The sequence below is a fragment of the Necator americanus genome, chromosome IV (genome assembly GCF_031761385.1).
Source record: "Necator americanus strain Aroian chromosome IV, whole genome shotgun sequence".
Lineage (NCBI taxonomy): Eukaryota > Metazoa > Nematoda > Chromadorea > Rhabditida > Ancylostomatidae > Necator > Necator americanus.
In genome coordinates this window covers 28,669,364-28,689,657 of record NC_087374.1, presented here as the reverse complement: position 1 = coordinate 28,689,657, position 20,294 = coordinate 28,669,364, and the positions used below count along the sequence as shown (strand labels likewise).

Genomic DNA, 20,294 nt, shown 5'->3' with positions numbered 1-20,294 from the left:
CGTGTAGCTCCAGATGTTCTAGCCTACAACAGAAAGATCTTTACCCAATAACCAAAACGGAAATACAAATTAAAAAAGATGCAAAAAGTACGACAGATTAAAAGGCAGCGTTTGGTAAGCGTTTGAAATTAGTAGGGATAATTTTTGGGGTAGTAGAAACAGAATTTTGGGAATAGATACCGTGAAACCGTGAAAACGCCACACCAAACTTAGAAGTCCGATTTTTTAAGGCAAACAGGCTCTTTGCCCTGACACACGGATTTGTGACTATTCGCCTTGTTCACATCACATACAGGCCAACTAAGCTCACCACCGGTGTTTCAACTATTACTGAGGATGTCAACTTTCGCTGACCACTTTTCTAGTGACCCAAGCATGACTAAACTATCATTTCCAAATGAAGAGAACGATTGAGTTGTCCTTCAACTTAACGAAAGTTTTGTAAGGGTAGAACATGGGTTATTTCTGCTAAGGAAATAATAAAATATAAATGCACAATATAGGTATTGTTAGGAGTAGCAACAGGAGACTGCAAAAAAAAAAAACTTTGTATTGTAAAATGAAAAAGGTGGAGAGGAACGAAGAACAAGTGCACTGGAAAGACAAAGTATGAAGAAATGTTGAGCCAACTGTTCAATTTTGAAGTAAAAAAAAAGTACACCACGACCGACCTAAAATCTTTTGTTTGATAATGTTATTTTTGAAAAGAAGGTCACAGGAAAATACAATATTGTCATACGTTTCGCACGATTAGAAAACATACTTGCACTTGATTTTAAGATAGAGATAAAGGGAATTTATCACCGCGAATCTGTTGCCTGTAAATCTAATGCTCACGATCACGACACTTCGAAAAATCGCACAATATCTACGTTTTCGTGACGCCAATATGTTCTGGAAAAGTTAAGAAAGAAACTTGATGAGAAGTATGTGAATATCATTGCCATATTGACAGGGATGAGCATCTTACATCACATATCCTGATTTACTGATACTTGATAGATGTCATTTCTGAATGACCTCCGTTCACCTCAAAAGGTGGGAATCCACCTCCAGCTGCTGCACACCTGTCTATCTGTATATCTATTCAATTCAAAATTTAGTCACTCGGTATCCAACTTGCTTTTTATCCAGGTGACCAAATATCACGTGATACTAATTGCCGGTTTCCCCAGACGAGAAACAACGCTCTGACTAAGTCAAACTTTTCTATTTTCTTTCTGATTTTTTTGATAATCTCCTTCGGAGCGTTCATGATATGTTTATTGAGCTGCTTTACTTTCCCATCTTACTACAGGTGGGAGTAGGAGAATTTAATTGTTAGAAGATACAGAACAAACTGCATGGTGTTAATCAATCTGCTCTGAACGCGCCACTAAGTTCTCGTCAATTCACTTGTGTTTGAGATATTCGAACGTGTAACTACTCTATACAGTGACTTGCGGGGGCTAGCCGATGTGTCAACTAAGTGCATTATTGTCGCAGACAAGTCTGGTACCAATTTGTCTACCCTCAAGGAACGAAAGGTTTGATTTACAGTAGGGGGATTCGAACCTCCGATCGATACTGCAGACAGCGGAACTTCTTACCGACAGCGTACACTCTTCCCTATTACTTATGATTCACTCATTGTGACTAATCAATCTCAAACATTTTATAGTCTGTGTTTTCGAGTAAGTAAGTCAGTATAGTGCAAAGATATGTTATAACATATCTCTAAAACATCGGAAATGTCAAAAATTGATAGTGAAAGTGAAATATAATAGGTCTGTACAGTGATTTGGGGTAGGGTAACGGATGTATCAACTAAGTGCTTTGCCGTCGTCGGCAGGTTTACCACCTGTACCAATTTATCGACCTTGAGAGGTCGAGGGGATGGCACTATGACGCATTGGAACCATCGACGTACTGCTAAAGCGGAAAGAATCTCATGCCAACCGCACTACACCCGCCCTGGTTTGGCTGTTAACAGACTTTTAATTATGCAAAATGAGTTTCACTAGTCTTATGGATGTAAAAATTTGATTTGTCGATAAATTAATCACTTTGTTCAATGTAATATAACTTCAGTTAAACCATCTAATTCTTAAATTTGAAGGATGTGTTTCGTGCTGCTGCGGTACAACACCACGAATTCTACTTCTGCACACAGCTCATTATTACTCAGTATTTGATTTTGCATGTGTCATCCGATAGGAAGGAGTACTTCGGATTCCCATTATAAAGCTTACATACCACTTTTGGAGTCCCGTCTTCACGGGGAGTACACGAAAAAGGAAAAGCCCTCGCTGTCAGTGTTGTTCAACCTGTTGGAGCCGACGTGTCTGCAGCATCGCACACTCTTTTTTGGCTTGAAAATAATATTTTAAAAAAGCTAGATTTCGACTGTCCTGCTTTGACCAAATGATGGAAGTTGAACCAGGAGAAAGTCGAATCAAGATATGATATCACAGTTTCGAACATCAACAGCATGAAGTAAAGTTCATTCCAATTGCAGTAATGCGATTTCTGGTTGTCGGAATATTTGCTGCTGCTTCTTTCATTTCGAAGAATCGTATGTCTTTTTATCACTTCATCTATCAAATGATTATTTTCATACCTTGAAGATATAAATGTCAGTTCCATAATCTAGACGCTCAAAAAGTATGTACTGTAACGCAGTTGGAACATCTTGATCGACCTCGCGAATGCTCAGTTCTACATTTGAACACATACCTCGAAGGTCGACTATCTCGTCATCCAAAGCTGTACGACGTGGGTTCACAAAGAATATCGTCTAGTTCTAGTTCATAAATATCGATTCGTGAACATTTCAGTACATCAAGAACATTGGAGAATATCGCTTGTTCATGCTGAGAAACTCCACTCTTCAGAAACTCTCGGAACGTGACGTCATAAAGCTGCGCTCTGGTCAGATAAATAACATTGATAATAGAATTAAGTGTTGTAGCATGTCGCAACATCTACAGGAGCCGTTGTGAACATTGTGAACAACCAGAATCTGAGAACCCTTCCAAATTTCAAATGGGAAGACGGTGCTGAAGTCGAATTTACAATTTCTAACAATGTAAATCTCGATACAACCAATCTGTTGAATCTTCTCAAATCAAAACACATGAGCACTTCCGGTGTCCAACGACCTTTCTGTGAGTTTGTCGTTTCTAGCCTGTCCGGCTATGCAGCAACATGTTTTATTCTTCTGAATTTCTCATTTGTCGAAGATATACAATGAAATGCACAAATCACAAAAAAAAAGCGAAATAATATCTATAGTAAGAAAGCAACGTTTGCGAGATCACCATAGAAGCTCTGAAGATATCTTTGAAGCTGGGAACTTCTTCAAGATCTAAGCCATCGTAAGACCGATAATAAACTGCTCAACGCAATATATGATCACTTAAATACACTATTGCAAGGGATTTGTGTTTGTGGAGCGGTTGGTCTGGAAGCTGTCTGAATGAATTTCGGTTACCGAGCCAATGACAACGTTATACTCCACGAATATACTGCACTGGTTCTCTGTCCTCGATATGCTTGTGGATTCAGGAAAGCTGTCTCTGTGATCTCTTTAGGAAATAGTAAACAAAGCATGCGATTCCCTGTTCCTTCGACAGCAGTAAACGCAAGAAAACTCTCTGACTCTTTCGCTTAGACTTCCGTTCGAATTGAGAAAATGTCGCTCAGTTCTATAGTAGGGCCAAAAAGCACGAAGTTCAGTGCAGTTGCGTAAGCGGGTGCGCTCGAAACTGTGCAATGGAGCTGGCAGTTGGAATCGTGGTGGACCCTTCATAGCACCAATTATCGCTGCGCGATTGTCCCACCTCGATCCCTGCTGCTAGCTCCACCGCACTGCTTCTAGCACAGCCACTTACGCATTGCACCGATCTTCATGTCGTTTTGATCCGACTATACATCCAGTTTCGTTAGTGGAATTTGGACAAAGTTCTCAAACACATTTGTTGTACAAAGTTATTTCAAGAATGGCTATATAAAGGATAAAAAATAAAGTCTCCGCCGTTAATCAACCCGCTCGGGATGCTCCACCACGTTCACTTCAATTCAGAATCGTTTGGGGTTTACGAACGTGTAACTGGCCTATACAATGACCTGCGGTGGCTAGCCGATGTGTCAAGTCAGTGTTTTTATCCTCCCAAAAAGTCTAGCACCAATTTATTGACCCCGCAGGGATGAAGTGTTTGGTGAGAACCAGAGCAGATTCGAACCTCCGATCGATCGTGCAGGCAGCAGAATTTCTAACCGACTGCGCTACACCCGCCCCCGACTACGAAATTATATCTTACAAGCAGTTAGAGTCAAAATTGATGTAAAGCTTATATACATGACATAGTATGTGGATAAAGTGTGATTCCATATCGGATCAATGAGCCTCAAAACGATCAATCAAACTTTAATCACATCCCAAACAACTATCGACGTTCGCAGAGGTAGCCGCCGAACACTTCACAAATTGTCGGGACATAGTGAAACGGGAAGCAAAAGGGCTGACTTTGGTCAATCGAAAACATTGTTTAAAGACAGTATAACACGAATTCGACGTGGTGAGGTAATGCGAGGGAAAAGCTGGAGATGGGGTTGTAGACTGCATGATCCGGGGTACTTCAGCTCATCTGCCTCTAACCGTAGCAAAAAAGGGCGTGTGAACCACCTTAGTCCCTGAACGGTACGTTAGAATGCTACTCTATGTTCCGGTAGTTTCACTTAAAGGCATCACCCCACGAATCTGAGGTGGTACGGATTTCAGTTGGAGTATTCGTATACGGGATCGTAGATTATGGAGAGGGGGTGATTCCGCCCATTTCTTCCTAATTGCCGTGAAAAACGGCTCGGAAGATGTGTGTGCACAGTGCTGGCGCGCTCCAATCGAACTCTTTGTAGAAAATAGCGCGCCGGAACGCTCGAAGTTGTATCTTCCGGGCCGTTTTTTTACGGCAATTAGGAAGAAATGGACGAAATGACCCTCTCCACTCTCCTCCTTCTCCTTAATCTACGATCCCGTATACGAATACTTCACCTGAAATCAGTACCATTCAGATTCGTGGGGTGATGCCTTTAAAAGGGAAGTGAGAAGCCAATAGTGACCACCAACCGCTCGCACTTGGATGAGATGCGCGCACAATGGCGGCGCATTGCAATGAAAAGAAAAACGTCGCAACAACCGCTATCCTTCATGCCGTTTTGTACGGCAATTGTGGAGGAATGAGCGGAACCACCCCTTATCCTGCAATCTACAATCCCATCTTTGGCTTTTTCCGCGGATTCCCTCTTCTCCTCAGATTCGTAGTGCGTTGCCATTAATGGTGAGGTCGATTAAATTGCGAAGTCGTGTTTAACGCCCAGTTATTGGGTTGAGGAATAAGTTCTTTCCGTTTTTTCTTTATTGAAAAATCCTGATATTTTACAACAATTATAACAAGCAATTAATCAACTATGTATTCTCCGTCATTGTTTACGACCTGCTCCCACCTCTCGACCAACTTGCTAATACCGTTTTGCCAAAAACCGCCGGGCCTGGACTCGAAGAAGTTGTTGAGCCAATTTTCGAGGTCCTCGTTGTTGTCGAAGGTAACACCTCGCATTTGGTTCGACAGCGAGCGGAAAAGGTGATAATCTGTTGGCGCAAGGTCCGGAGAGTACGGTGGGTGCTGAAGGACTTCCCAATCGAGCTCTTGGAGGGCGGCTTTGAAGATGTTTCTTTCGGTAAGCTCGTGTGGTACCCAAGCTCCGAGTTTTTCGGCAAATCCCATCGAGTGAAGATGGTTCAAAATTGTCTTTTGGTCGCAGTACATCTTCTCGGCCAATTCCCGACTTGATCGACGGATGTCTTCCTTCAAAAGCGCTTTGAGACTCTCCTCGTCGAAGTCAGAAGGTCGACCAGAGCGGAGAGAGTCGTCCAGGTCGAAATTGCCATTTTTGAATTTGGCAAACCAATTTCGAGCAGTCCTCGCAGTTATAGCATCCTCTCCATACACGGCGCAAATATCCCGAGCAGCTTCGGTGGCTTTTTGACCTCGGCGAAAGGCGAAGTAAAGAAGGTGTCGAAAATGTTGTTTTTTACCGCCTGGAATGTCCATTTCAGAGGCCTGAAATTAAGGCAACATTTAGTTATCGAAAAAATGGTTACAACAAGTTTGTAGAGCAGAAAAACCTCTTTAAAATGGTATATTACGATTGGCCTTACGACAAAAGAATCGCTGTAAACAAACGATCGATTAAAACGGCAAGAACTTATTCCTCAACCTAATATTAGCTACTTACAGTTACTGTCCAAATCGCTCGGTTGACCTTGAAGGAGAGAGCGGACCAGGGCGGGGTTTTGGGGAGAAAACCAAAGAAATGTGAGGGTTGCTCATAGTTGGTAGAGTTGGAAACTAGCGTTAAACACGAAAAAAAAGACAGAAAAACAAAATAAAAATAAACAGAAAGATTTATCTTCTGTCTTCAGTAAAATACAGCCACCACTCCGCAAAAGAAGTGCGGTTGGGGTGCAAAATCGAAGATGACTTTCTACTCTTCAGTCTGAGCCACCTAATCTTAATCTTCTAGGCAAAGTTTTTGATCTTCAGAAATACCATGAGGAATAACTGAAGCTTGACAACACTGACTGCGCCAGAGCCGGTTTTTCTTGCATCTCAGACTGGTACTTTCTCCGTTTTCGAAGGCTGTACTGCTCCAAGTTTAATTGAATTTTTTCTTTTTCTGATAAGAACAACCCAAAAACTTCACTTTCTATAGTGCCGCACAGAAAATGCACAGAAAGCTGCTTTAATTAAAACTGATGTCATATTCGCGCAAAGGTAACGTAAAGTATAAAGTGTCTGGCGTTAACCAATCCGCCTGGAATGCGCTACCGCGTTCACTCCAATTCAGAATCGTTTGAGGTTTACGAACTGTGTAACTAGACTGTACAATGACCTATGTGGGCTAGTCGTGTCAAGTCAAATCAGTGTTTTTACCCTCCCAGACAAATCCGGCATCAACTTATCGATACCAGAGGGATGAGAGGCTTGGTTTGCACTAGGGTGGAATCCAATTATCGAACACCGACTGCACTACACTTGCCCTTCTTGTGCAATAGAAAACTTTGTTCGACGCATTTATTAAGTACATATGCTGTTTTGCTTCCTAAAAATCACGGATGAGTGAGCTTTTTATTACAGCCATAGTTGTTGTTTGAATACTTGTTGTTAATCAAGTTGTAGCAGTTTCTAACAGATTTTGGAACACTAAGATTAGATGTGATTTTCACTGTAGTCGAAAAGCTCTGATTCATTCTGCTTCGTCAAGACATTTTCTTTTCAGCTTGCGGCGATACACGTGAAAAATCCTCCGAATGTCGTGTCATTGAAGGAACGCTCATCATTGGAGACCCAAGGAACGAAGATCTTCGCAAGCTTGAAGAAGTTTATGGTCGTATTGTTGCCAGCAAGACGAATTTGACAGAACTCCCGGAAATGCCAAGGTTAAGGAAAGTTGAATGGAAGGGGAAATCAAAACACCCTGCAATCTTTATTAAACATAATTACAATCTGAAAAGCATTCAATCGCTCAGCCGAATTAAGAACATTGTGGTAGAAGAAGGAAGCAAAGCAGTGGAAATTGAAAACAATCCGTTGCTTTGTATTGAACCAGAAATTATTGAAAGTCAATTTGTGAAGAAATACGCGAAGGGAATAAAAATGTGTGGTAAGTAGTGCTTGTAAGCACAGTTTTTAAATTAAGACAGATCGTAGTTTTAACTATAGTATTTTCCGTACATCTTTCTTTGCTTCCCCAGTTTAATATAGAGAAATTTAGGAAACGGTCAGAGAATACACCCTGCTCCTGTTCAAAAGCAGAGTTCAGGTTGTCGTTTTTCTGAGACTACAAAGATTTCTAGATTTGGGGAGTTGGAGAATTGAAAAAAGGGAAATCTCATTTCCACTCACCATGCTTTTCGTGGACTCTTCTTCGCTTATCACACGAGTATCGAAAAACTTAGGGTGTAAACAGAAAGTATAATATTTCAAAGCGTCTTCAGCAACACTATGTTGTAATTTCTCCAGTTCATCAAAACAAAATGATAGAAAATGAAAATAAAAAAATATAAGAAATTTATCTTTGGTATAATTTTCTCTCCAAAGTTCCAGTTTCCAACAAAGTTTTTGGTCCAGCCATTTTCTTCTAATTTGTTCGCTCGAGCTATATTTGGCGACAATCAAAACAACAAATACGTCACTAATGTCTGTACTTTCGTGTTCCTTTCTTGAGTCTGTTGCAAACCTTCTTGCATTTAAAGGCATCACCCCACGAATCTGATGTGGTACAGATTCCAGGTGGAGTATTCGTGTACGGGACCGTAGGTTATGGAGAGGTGGGTGATTCCCTCCATTTCGCCCTGTATCAGTGGAAACGGACAACCCACGAACGCTGTTTTATACGTTCTCAATTCCACCTTTGTGCCGCCCCCGCCTGCGAATGGATTTTCAACACGCGAACATTTCGAATCACAGGCGGGGCGGGGTTGGGCGGAACGCAAACGTTCCGCATTGCAACATAAGCCGTCATAAAAACAACATTCCGGGGTCGTCCGTTTCTACTGATACAGGAAGAAATGGACGGGATCACTCCCCTCTCCATAATCTACGATCCCGTATACGAACACTCCACCTGAAATCCGTACCACCTCAGATTCGTGGGGTGAAACCTTCAAGAAAAGCAGCCCACGCGGTATTGAGAACCTTTGAAGTGGCTTGAAGTTCGTCAATCTGAAAGTAGAAAATAACTAGAGGAATAGTTCAGTACACCTGGACTGTGCACGAAATGAAAAGGAGATCTGAAAATCACTGAAGTGACTAATTTTTCAATGAATTGCTGATTCAAGCAGAAGAAATGCAAGTGGAAAATTAGCAGCATAAAAATTGAAGTCTGCTTAGACTGCTTTATGCTTTTGTGCTTCGCGATCAATGCTTTTTGTTGTGCCCGCTTCACTTCAAGTGATTAGGAAAAGTTTAAGTGTGGAGCAGTTTCCGGAAATTTCCGCGAAAGAAACATAATTCATTGTATAAACAGCGTATTACCACTCGTTTAGAAGTGCTCCTAATCACCAAAAACTTGACACTTCTCTGAATAGATGTCTGTGTCCAATAGAAAAGAAAACTTCCCACTGTCATTTGAACGTATGTATATGTAAATCTAAAATTTTGTGATATATAAATTTAATCTAGTTCAGATCTATGATTTCTTATGCCTATATTTACAATTCCGCATCTCTGCTATTTAAAAGCATTGTTTGAAGTGTTGGGCAGGGATCTCTTTTCTTGTGCTCTTACAAATCTTTGTCTGAGGAATTCTAGAAGCTGGAAGAGATTCCAGCATTTCTGCCCTGAGTCCATAGTTTCTGCTAGATTTTAGATCCTCCATATTTTGAATACAGACTTGAACGTCCAACTGCGTCGGTTGTTCTTCGCTGACCGCAGTATATGTCGGTCGTTGGAGTGCTCGAGTTCAAGGATAGACGGTGCTTGTCGGTGTTGAAATGTTCCCTTAGAATCGGTAAAGCTGCCTCTCCCACGGCAGTGTTGAGAACAGAGGAACATTTCTTCATCTTGTCGCTATACTGCCTAGGAAGAGTATAGTCCTCCCTCGGGTTTTTATCATCCCAAGCCTTTTCAAACTCCATCGGTCTTGACATTCGTTCTCACGACCACGTTTCGACTGACGACGCAACTTCTTTTTAGACGCTTCTCTCGTCTGAAGACACCGGTAATGTTTGCGACACATACAGAATTGTACGTTGATCGTGATACCGTATGTCAAACACCAACTTGAAAGCGAGAGCGGTTTTCTTTGCAGCGTTTTGAATATATCTGACGAAAGAATCAGCGTCATCCACTCTCTTCTTGGTCTGGAATGCGATATTAACCCGCATCCCTTGGCAAAATTTCTTTCTCCATCCATCCTCTATCTTTCAGACGTGCTCATCGAGCTCCGGCTTGATATGGAACTCCAGGAGTCCTTCTTCGGAGCCGTACGTTCTAGCCGCGAAGGAATGGGCGGTGGTTGGATCCCCAGAAAGCTACAGATTTTCAAATGTCCGGAAGAACGATATTTCCTGTCAGAACGTAATCTAACTAAAGCTTAAGAGTCGGCACTATTTGTTTGCGCGGCTTTTCTAGCGTTAAAAATGTTATCTCTTGCAATGTAACCTGATGGCGCCAATGGTTCTTCTTAAATGTGGAAGCAATGTCGGGATTCGTCTGCTATGGTATACCGCACGACTTTTGTCATCCGATGTTTGCTTCGTGTGATAATACCACTCTCCAAGCAAATCGGATTTTTGTTTGAGTACAATCTTTGTGTTCGCATTAACTGCGAAATTAACCGCCTGCATGCATGGGTATCTTGAATGCAAACGCATTTAATTCATCATAAAAGGCATCTTTGTTGAATATCCCAGCGGTTTCCATAGAAGCGTGAGCACTTGTGGTCCAACGTTCGACTCCTCCCCGATTTCACCATCGTACAGAGTCGCGCCTCGGTGTTGATCCAAACTTCTCTATCAGATTGTTGCACACATCCCTCTCAGCTATGCACCCGTTCAATTTGATCGACATCACCAGTAAGTAGTGTAGCTATCGATAGCATGGAGATATTGCAGTAGTCTAAACAGAGCAGCTCGTTGGAAATAATTGGCACCGATCGCCAGTTCAATGTTGCAAAATGGATCTTTATTGCCAAATGTTCTACGTTCCCCTCAAATGATGAACCTACAAGGATATGGAGACTGGGAAGGTGCTGGATCACAGCACTTTTTTGCAATGTTTGGGAACCTTGCTCCATATAACAGTGCACGTTATATAGCTCGTAAAGTGCACGTTGTATGCTTGGCAATCAGGCATCTGAGTACACGTTCCCAAAGAGTACACTCAGATCCGTGATTGCGTTTAGTGGCACATGATCACCACCTGCGGGTAACATTGTTATATAATTGTAACAACGTAACTTGTATATATAGGATCGATAAATTGAAATTAGTTAGCTTTTTTCTTTCCCAGGCAGGTTCGGTATGATAATTTGGGCCAAACTTATCTAGGGATTAAAATACCAACCAGCTATATTACCCTCTCTGAGTTATTGTGTAGACTAGACACACGTTCGTAAACCATAAGAAACTCAGAGTTGGGGTAAAGGCGTTAGCGCATCCTCGGCAGACTGATTAACGGCAGACACGGCAGATAATCCATCCAGATAATTCCTTTCAGCTGTAAGTTAAGCGCAGTACAAGATCGGCACTCTATGTCAGCTGACGTTGCAACGTACGCTACGCGCCTCCTCCAATTCAAAGACGCATGCGATGTATCCGCCCAAACACCTCACCACAACCCAAGTTACCATTCAACAAGAGAGTAGTAAAGGAACTGGATCAGAGAATTACAATAGTTGACATTATCTTAATAGACGTGTGGAGATAATGTTAATGTTAGCGAACTACTGTGTAGTGTAATTCTTCCGCTTACAATAATTAGGGTACGACGTGCACCTCAGACCGACTCCCATTCATTATGCGCTGCTCTACTTTTGACACGAACAGAATGGGCAATGTGGGTACCAACTGTTGTCAACTCCCCAATCTGCCTCCAATGATTTCCTGTCAAGCGAAAAATAAAGCAAGTGAGAGATTTGCTCAGCGTCAGCGTCATGACCTGTATGATGGAAAAGACCACAAAGGCTAATAAATAGTATGTCGATTTTTATTGAAGAGATCAAATACGATGTGTAATGCAACACGTTGGAGATATTAGTATACAGCGAGAATTATCAAAGCAGCCATGATATTCTGTTTTTTTCTTGTCCTCCTGTATTTACCTCAGCAATAGGATTGTTGAAAAGGCATCACTTCACAAATCTGGGGTGGTGTGGGTTTCAGGTGGATTGTGACTATACGGAGTCGCAGATTATGGAGAGAAGGATGATTTTTTTCCTTTTTTCCTTCCTAATTGCCGTTAAAACGGCCCGGAAGATGCGGCGCGTGCAAAAGACTGGCGTGCTCGTCCGAATGGGATTTCAACAAATCGCAGGCGGGGCAGGGCGCAAACGTTGCCCAGTGCAACAGAAGCCGTCACAAGAAACAGCGTTCTGGGGTCTCCGTTCCCACTGATACAGGAAGAAATGGACGGAGTCACCCTCTTCCTTACAAACTACGACCCCGTAAAGACATGAGTTACCTGAAACCCGTACCACCCCAGATTCGTGGGATGATTCCTTCAGGACATCTGCGGGATCGTTCAAGGTAAAAGAAACAGAACATGAAAATAAGGAATAGTGATGAATAGATGGACAATCAGCTCACTCGTTCTGCTCACATGACGCTGTCGCAACGAGAAATCGCATCTGTCCGTGATAGAAGAAGTTAATAACAAAATAACGATTACAATTCCAACTTTTTACGTTTATTGCATAGGATAGAAAATGAGAATGTCTAATTGCAGCTGAATCCTTAGCACTTAAATCAAGCAGCATTCCTCAGAAACACGAAGTTGTCATTCCATTTTTTTTAGCTTACTGTGAGTTTTTCATAGAACAAAGTGCACATCGATAGAAACGCTAGAAGCACAATTGCAGATTACCTTGCAATGTAGAAGACGCTGCTCTTAAATACCCGAAATATTCCTTAAACTTCTGAGTTGGCAAGAACTTCTCTATGCTGAAAGATGTTATTCTCCTCAGCTTACTTTATTTGTTCTATTGGCCTTCAAATAAATGGAAAGTTACATTTTAAGAAGTCTTGTCCAATAAAATCATTATTACATATGGCTTCAAATGCTGATTTTTGCTGTATTGAAGCTATGCGGAATCTACTCACAATAATAACATCCACATTACATGAAGCAACGTAGCACATTACTGTTGTGAAATAATAGATCAGAAGAGGCAAGTGAAGGGCATTGCTAAGAGGTTCAAACAGCGTGTGCACGGTTAATTTCATGGCGTTCAGAAATACCTCAATTGATCAGAAACGGTGCAATCACGCATTTTGTTCGAATCCAACTTTTCCCGACTAGCAGAAGTCTCGGACACGTTAAACTCTGCATTCATAAACTTACGCAAACATAAATTACTGGAAGTTTAATCAGTCATTGCTCGCTTTTTTCAATCACCTTGGTCACCTTGATCACCTTGACTCTCGTTGATCTTCGAACTGGTCGAGCAGGCGCCAGTAATTCTTCCATTTGTCCCGATCGCGTGCCAGAGTAGCCCAGTGGTTCCTTCTTTCGCGTGGGACACGAAGAGCATCATATTTTTCTTTGAAAGACTTCGTGAAGAAATCTGACCATCGGGTCGACGGTCTTCCTGTAGTGCGCTTAATATCGCGGGGAACCCAGTCGCTCACAGCTCTGGTCCAACGGTTGTCATTAAAGCGCATCACGTGTCCGGCTCACCTTATTTTACTTTCCTTGGCAAACGCGGCGGCGTCACTACTCTTCGATCGTTGACGTAGGAGAGAACTTCGAATTCTGTCCCTCACTTGCGTGAAACGGGATACTCCTAGCATCACTCTCTCAATTGCGCGTTCAATGACGCTCACCGCGTTTTCTTCCTGCTTGCAAAATACCCAGGTTTCCGAAGCATTGGTCAAAACAAGGAGTACGGTGGTGTTGAAGAGGTGAGCACAGAGCCGGGTGTTCCTGGTCTTCTCCAGTGCATCCTCGATGCTCTTGTACGCTCCCCAAGCCGCTCGTCTCCTCCTGCCCAGCTCGGGGGTCAGGTCGTTCATCATGTTCAGTTCCCGACCCAGATAAACGTAGCTGGTGCATTCGGATATGTTCGTTCCGTTGAGCGTGAATGGGGCATCCGAGACCCTCCGTTCCGCATGAACATCGTCTTTTGTAGATTCAGCTGAAGACCGATGCATCCACATGTTTCGTCGAATTCGGTCAGCATTCGTTCCGCTTGGCTGATGGTAGGTGTTATCAGTACGATGTCATCAGCAAAGTGCAAATGGTGTAGCTGCCGACCATCAACCTTCACTCCCATGTTGTCCCATTCCAACTTTCGCATTGCGTTCTCGAGGGTGGCTGTGAATATTTTGGGTGAAATTGTATCACCCTGTCGGACCCCCCTCTTCACGTCAATGATGATGTTCTTGTGGAATGGCGAAATTCCGGTCGTGAAGTTACTGTACAACTCTCGAAGTACCTTTATGTACTGAGTAGGGACGCCTTGGTTGTCCAGGGCTTCCACGACCGCGCTTTTTCAATGGTGTTAGTCAATTTGCTAAACGTTGAACTAGATGTGCAGTTAGATCGTACAAGGATTTAGCAACCCTCGACTCTTTGACGTCAACGCTTTTTTTTCGACGAGTCGACTGTTACACTCTCCATTAAAAAATTGCCGATTGTTGCAATTTTTCCGATTGTTCCTTTCTTTTCATACATACGCATACAGTCGTACGAAATAAATTACATCGATTAAGCATCTCCGAGTAGACGTACGTTCTTGTCATTCTCTCTGGCGTCTCGTAATCGTAACGATTCAGCAAAACTGCGTTGATGTCAAAATGAACTAGAAACTTTGCTATGACAACAACTCTCAATTTAAATTTATATTTAATTTCTACGTAAAGTCTCGGGAAAAAAACCGCAGAACTACCAAAACGTGAAAGAAAAGCGCTCATCGGAGATGTCGCGACATCGAACGATTACAAACTCATCGATCGGCTAACAACAGCTACCGCTCGACTTCATTGAGGACGTAACGCTTCTGAATACGCAACACGTACGACGACCATCGTTCTCACCTTCACGACCATCTGATTATTTGAAGCCATACCACATGTACATCTACACGTTTTGTGTTATCATCGAAGCAGAGTTTCGTACGCTTTGACATCAAAAAAATGAACGAAATAGGATCTATAATCAGATGCTATAGAGCTTTTGGTACCGCGCTTCCATTGAACTTAGATGCAAAAATAAAGTGTAATAATAAAGCATAAAGGATAAAGTGTCTGGCGTTAATCAATCCGCTTTTTATGTGCCACCACGTTCACTTCAATTCAGGATCGTTTGAGGTTCGCGAACGTGTAACTGTTCTATACAATAAGCTGCGGATGCTAACCAATGTGTCAAATCAGTTTTTATCCTCCCAGAAAAGTCTGGTTTTAACTTGTCGACGCCAGGGGAATGAAAGGCTTGGTGAGCGCTTGGGCGGATCTTAGCGAAACCTCCGATTGAAGTACATTAATCCAGCACCGACGATAGCCCCACATGTTCCCAAATACCTCTTTAGTAGTAATCAATCTTGTCAATATACGAGAGGTATAAAAGGCTATAGCGTACAAAATAGGAGTAATAAGTGTATTGATGGAATTGCTCTTAGAACGCATTGAACACTTGCACTCGCTTCAGATAGCTGTGCGTGGTTTTTTTTCAGTAAAATTATACCTCATTGTACCTCATTTCATTTCCTCATTGTACCTCATTTATTAATAATTTCTGGAACTTTCATATTCATATCATTCAACACAGGAAATGGAACTATGTGTGTAGTGACCAAAGTCAGTGACTTAGAGAAGAGTAATAAGTGCAAAATGCTACATCTAGATACGTATTCCGATCAGGATTTAGCGCATCATCCAAAGTTGCTTAAAGTAAGCTTACCTTGCACGTGACGCATCTTGCTTAGTATTACGTGGAACTTTTCAGTTCATTGAAGCTATTAAAGAGTACGACTTATTTATTCTGAGAGATTCTTATTTACCAAGAATTACGAACCTGTCTGGCATTAAGCTGCATAATGGTGAGATTCAACTACTAGTATTTGGCTGGACAGAAAGTCTCGCTAGCCATTTTTCAAAACTCTAGAACTTTCCAGAACTTTCATTTTTAGGCGGAACACATGTTGCACCATGTTGTAGTTGTAAAACATGTTCAAAGCTTCTCCACAATGCTATATAGCCGGGGGACCATCCTTAACTTTAATCACGTTGTCAGTTGACTTCTACTTCGCAAGAGCAACTTTGAGCTATCTTCTATTAATGGGGGGATTGGAGCAACGGTTCAGCTGCAACATCAATAGCAGCCATTCTCGACGCTGTCAAAGAGGATCCGGAGATGAACACCCGAAGTCTTGCGACGAGACTCGGGTGTAGTCATTCAACGATCGTCAGTCGCCTCCAGGCCATGCAGAAAAGTGCTGGCTCGCTAAATCCATCACACTTTGACGAATGGCACCGCTTTACTCGTATATCCATCTCTCAATCTCTCATTCTTCGCCCGCATCGAAAGGAGTTTCTCAAAGATCTTATTGCTGGAGATGAAAGTTGGGTCCTCTACGATTCTAAAGCGCACCGTGCCGTGTGGCTCCCTCGAGAAGAAGACCTGCCGACGCAAGCTAAATCGGACCTCCACCCCGAGAAGTGTCTCCTTTCTTGCTCCTGAGATTCGAGGGGATGTTGTTTTATGAGCTGCTCCCACAAGACCACAGCGTCACCGGTTTCATACACGTTAGTCAACTCCAGAAGCTCGCATCGGCCGAGAAGAGCTCTCGTGCGCCTCCACCACGATAACGTTAAGCCCCACGTACCTAAGGAGACCAAAGAAAAGTGGAGGAGTTAGGCTGGGACACAGTGCCCTTTCCCCCTATTCTCCCAACCTTGCTCTGTCAGACTACCACCACTTATTTCAACCCCTCAAGACGTTCCTAGCTAAGAAAATCTTCACCACGTTTGAAGAAACCGAACGGGCTGTTAGCGACTTCTTCGACTCCTAGTCTCCCCATTTCTGGGAGAAAGGTATTTCTGATCTGCCTATCAGTTGGGACACTGTTGTAATTAATAATGGTGACAAAAATGAAAAATGCTGGCAAAACCTTCTGTCCAGCCTAATACTTTCTTGTAGTGTGATATTATATCTACATATTTGCAGGTTCGCAAGTGATCATAACTCAAAATAGTATGCTGGAATGGCTTCCCTACTTCTTTTGGGGTAAAGGCGATCATGTTGAATTCACGGTCGCTGATAATCCGAAGCTTGACACAAAAGATTTGCTCAGATCCCTTAAATCAAGGAAGATCAGTACTAAGAACGTTCAGCAACCTTTCGGTGAATCAATCTTCATAATCATCTACAGAGCTGCCGCTCGCCGCTCTCCTTCTTCACCTCGAATGGTGCTACATCTCCCGAATCTCTATTATATCAAAATTTGTTTTTGTTTTTTTCCCCTATAATATCACCATTTCAGCATGCGGTGACCTACGGGTGAACTCGTCCTCCTGTCGAGTTATTCAAGGTCCGCTTGATCTTGATGAACCTAGAAACCAGAACCTTGAACAACTTGAAGAAGTCTACGGACTTGTTGTTTTGAGGAATTCTAATCGAGAACGACTACCTACAATGCCAAAACTGAGAAAAGTTCAATGGGAAGAGAAATCAAGTTTTGCTGCAATCACCATCGAGAATAATCCCAATTTAAAAAGCATCGAAGAGCTTACGGGTATTGAGACAGTTGTGGTGGGACCCGAGAATAAAGCAGTGGATATCAGGGGAAACCGTGTGCTTTGCATTGAACCAAAGAATGTCAACCGTCCGTTCGTGAAGGAGTATGCCCGCTATATTAGAATTTGTGGTATGTCTCATCCAAATATTTTCGACAAATTCTTAGCACTGTGTAACTTCAGGAAGGAAAGGTGGCAAATCACAAAACCAGGGCAAAAATTCGTGTACGTTTTTGAAATGATTTTTCACTAAATAGAAAAATAGATTGTGTTAGGAAACATTCTTTGTGATTTAGTTCCGTTGACCACCACTAGACTTCGAATAGTTTTATGGTTCGGTAGCCCATACAGTGATTTGCAGAGTGCAGCCGATGTATCAAAACTTTATCCCACCTTCCGTAGAGATTAAAGGCTTGATGCCCTCAGGACGTTTCTCAAACATCTATTGTGCAGCCCGAACTCCTACAGACTAGGCTACATCCACCCATTTCTTCAAGTTATGTACCAAGACAGTAACAAGACCGTTGCCGAACTCTGAATTTCCTCAAGAAATCTGTTTATCTAAAAGCCACAACATAAAAAATGTTTTTGCTTAAACTTTGTCCACTAGAGAGATCATTCCCGCAATGGTTGGCCACGTTGCTCATCCACAGGCGCTATTAGAGAGCTAAACGTCGACTCAAAGCGACTTTTGCCCGCTATGAAAACAGGTGAATTCAGGGAACGAGAAATTCACTCTGCTGTATCGGAATAGACTTGTGATATCCTTTCCCACGTTAGCTCGGCCAAAGTGCTCCAATTAAGCTACTGAAGGGTTAAGGGAAACGATTTGGATTGCCTCTAGCAAATATGCTCCATCCGCTCCTTTTAGCAAGACATGACGGTTTTCTACAAAATCCGTGAAGAAGATACCAACAACCTGCTTGTGGGTTTCAAGTTAATCGCTAGACAATAGTAAGAATGAGTCTCCTGTCTACAAAAAATGTTATGAAGACCTGGTACGGAAGCAAGAGAAAGGACAGAGCTGCAGGAAAATCTTTAATGCTCCCAATACAGAAGAGGACTAGGATGATCAGCTGTACATACAACATTTGCTCTTCCGCATCGGAAGTAGTCATTGATGACCTGATGAGGTGAACCAAGAAGATCAAGTACAACGTCATCGAAATGCGTGAGACTATTCGACGTGACCTCTGAAGTCCGTCTGTCTCACCCTAAGAGAACTGTTGCTAGGATTATGAGGCAGTGGAAGAGTGGAGACTGCAGGTAAAGCAGCTGTATCTCACTTTTATATATCCTGTATCTTTAGACAACCGAGGCATCCCTACTCAGTAAATAAAAACAGTGCAAGAACAGTAACTACTTACTAATACAGTACTAGTAATTACTTCCACAGTAACTTCACGGCCGGAACTTTATCATTCTGCACCAGCATCACATCATGAGAAGAGAAAGAAAGGTTCTTTAACGTGGTACAATCTTGTCCATCCTTTATGTCGTATTTAAACTGAGCTCTTGAAAATTACCACATGCTTTCTCAGCGACCAAATTCAAGGACCAAATTGTTACTTTGAATATGTTACATGAGTGGAATTTGCTGCAAAAAAAAAGCGCTCATAAATGGTAACGGATAGAGAATAGTCAAAGATCAAATCATGTAGTTCTTCTTTCGCAGAAATTAGCATTTTTAAAACTAGTCCGAGAGTATAAAAAGACGAGTTGACATGTCGGCTATCATTCTATAGTCCCTATAGCGGAAACGATTCAGCAGGGATTCTGAATTAATGCTAGAAGAGTTGGCGCTTTCTAAGAGGTGGAAAAGCAGCGTTTATTATCCAACGAAAGCTTCAGCGACGAGAGACAAGATCCGAGGTTTTTTCCTTCCAATTTATGGAATTTGATAAAGCTAAGACTGCCATGCTCAATAGTTACACAAAAATTCAATTTTTCACTTCCTAAAACTTTATTTCTTTTCCAAATTTCAAAGATTTAACTAACACGAACGATTTATGCAGGTACGATGTTGAGCGGACTAGTTGTAAGTGCGTTTTGGATCTGCAAATTTTTCGTTCTTTCGTAAACATGTGGTGAGTATTCTATAAGAAAACTTCAAGAGAAAGCATTTGCATCACGTTCTCTTTTAGGATTCAGAACCAAAAAAGAGAAATCATCTATAAATACTCGTCTTTCTTTTGCGTATTTCATATTAGTACATTTTTAACGGAAATAAATTTTTGCTGTCAGACTTTCTAACTTAATGAAAAAGATTCACTCACATGTTTTGAATGTGAAAAGAAGAATGTGTGTGGATTAGGTGATCGCTAATGTACTTCGAATTGGTTTACCTCACATCGATGCTACAAATGACAATTTAGTAGAGCAAATATTTCGGAATTCATCAATTATGAATAAGGTTCTTATCCACTACAAACGAGTGATATTGATGAACGAGGAATAGCTCAACCTTTGCTCGTTGCTTGTTCTGCCGAACATGCGACCCCGCCATGTAGTTAAATGTTCTTGTAACTTTCTTTCGATACCATTTTACTCGTGAAACGCCATTTGACACTTAGTTTAGTTGTTTAGATAGGACATCAAACCCTCATAGTGCAACTTCGGTTGTATTTTCCAAAGATCTGCGTCTTTTAAGGATTGCGTTAGTGTTATCATATGTAGTGCATTGTTACAAATGAAACTGTTGTATATAATTATCAGTGCTGTGCTCCAATAGTTTAAAAATCGTCAACCAAACCTTATGGATAATGTCTTTCTAGTCTTAGCATTAGCAAGAACTTCAAAG

At 41.9% G+C, this 20,294-nt stretch overlaps 2 protein-coding genes across 5 annotated transcripts; one reads left to right on the top strand and one right to left on the bottom strand.

Annotated features, from left to right (window-relative positions):
- Positions 1 to 2,499: 2,499 nt before the first annotated feature.
- RB195_003054 (uncharacterized protein) lies at positions 2,500 to 19,747 on the top strand (the record flags this gene model as incomplete). 4 transcript variants are annotated; one of them, XM_064200563.1, is made up of 12 exons in its annotated part: positions 2,500 to 2,554; positions 2,633 to 2,754; positions 2,817 to 2,910; positions 2,970 to 3,146; positions 7,321 to 7,704; positions 7,816 to 7,863; positions 15,528 to 15,649; positions 15,705 to 15,798; positions 16,926 to 17,102; positions 17,242 to 17,625; positions 17,678 to 17,719; positions 18,366 to 18,397. In XM_064200563.1, 12 exons carry the CDS (start codon positions 2,500 to 2,502, stop codon positions 18,395 to 18,397), a joined length of 1,731 nt encoding a protein of 576 aa, XP_064056445.1. The 4 variants fall into 4 exon arrangements, with proteins under 4 accessions (XP_064056445.1, XP_064056447.1, XP_064056443.1 ...); XM_064200565.1 differs by lacking the exons at positions 15,528 to 15,649; positions 15,705 to 15,798; positions 16,926 to 17,102; ... (1 more) ...; positions 17,678 to 17,719; positions 18,366 to 18,397 and adding exons at positions 12,489 to 12,563; positions 12,622 to 12,638 and having other exon boundaries at positions 7,321 to 7,480; positions 7,571 to 7,704; XM_064200564.1 differs by lacking the exons at positions 2,500 to 2,554; positions 2,633 to 2,754; positions 2,817 to 2,910; ... (2 more) ...; positions 7,816 to 7,863; positions 18,366 to 18,397 and adding exons at positions 19,510 to 19,581; positions 19,639 to 19,747 and having other exon boundaries at positions 15,590 to 15,649; positions 17,242 to 17,493; positions 17,543 to 17,583; positions 17,618 to 17,625.
- Positions 12,991 to 14,058, bottom strand: RB195_003055 (uncharacterized protein; the record flags this gene model as incomplete). Its single annotated transcript, XM_064200566.1, has 4 exons — positions 12,991 to 13,085; positions 13,158 to 13,360; positions 13,440 to 13,805; positions 13,859 to 14,058. 4 exons carry the CDS (start codon positions 14,056 to 14,058, stop codon positions 12,991 to 12,993), a joined length of 864 nt encoding a protein of 287 aa, XP_064056446.1.
- Positions 19,748 to 20,294: the final 547 nt, after the last annotated feature.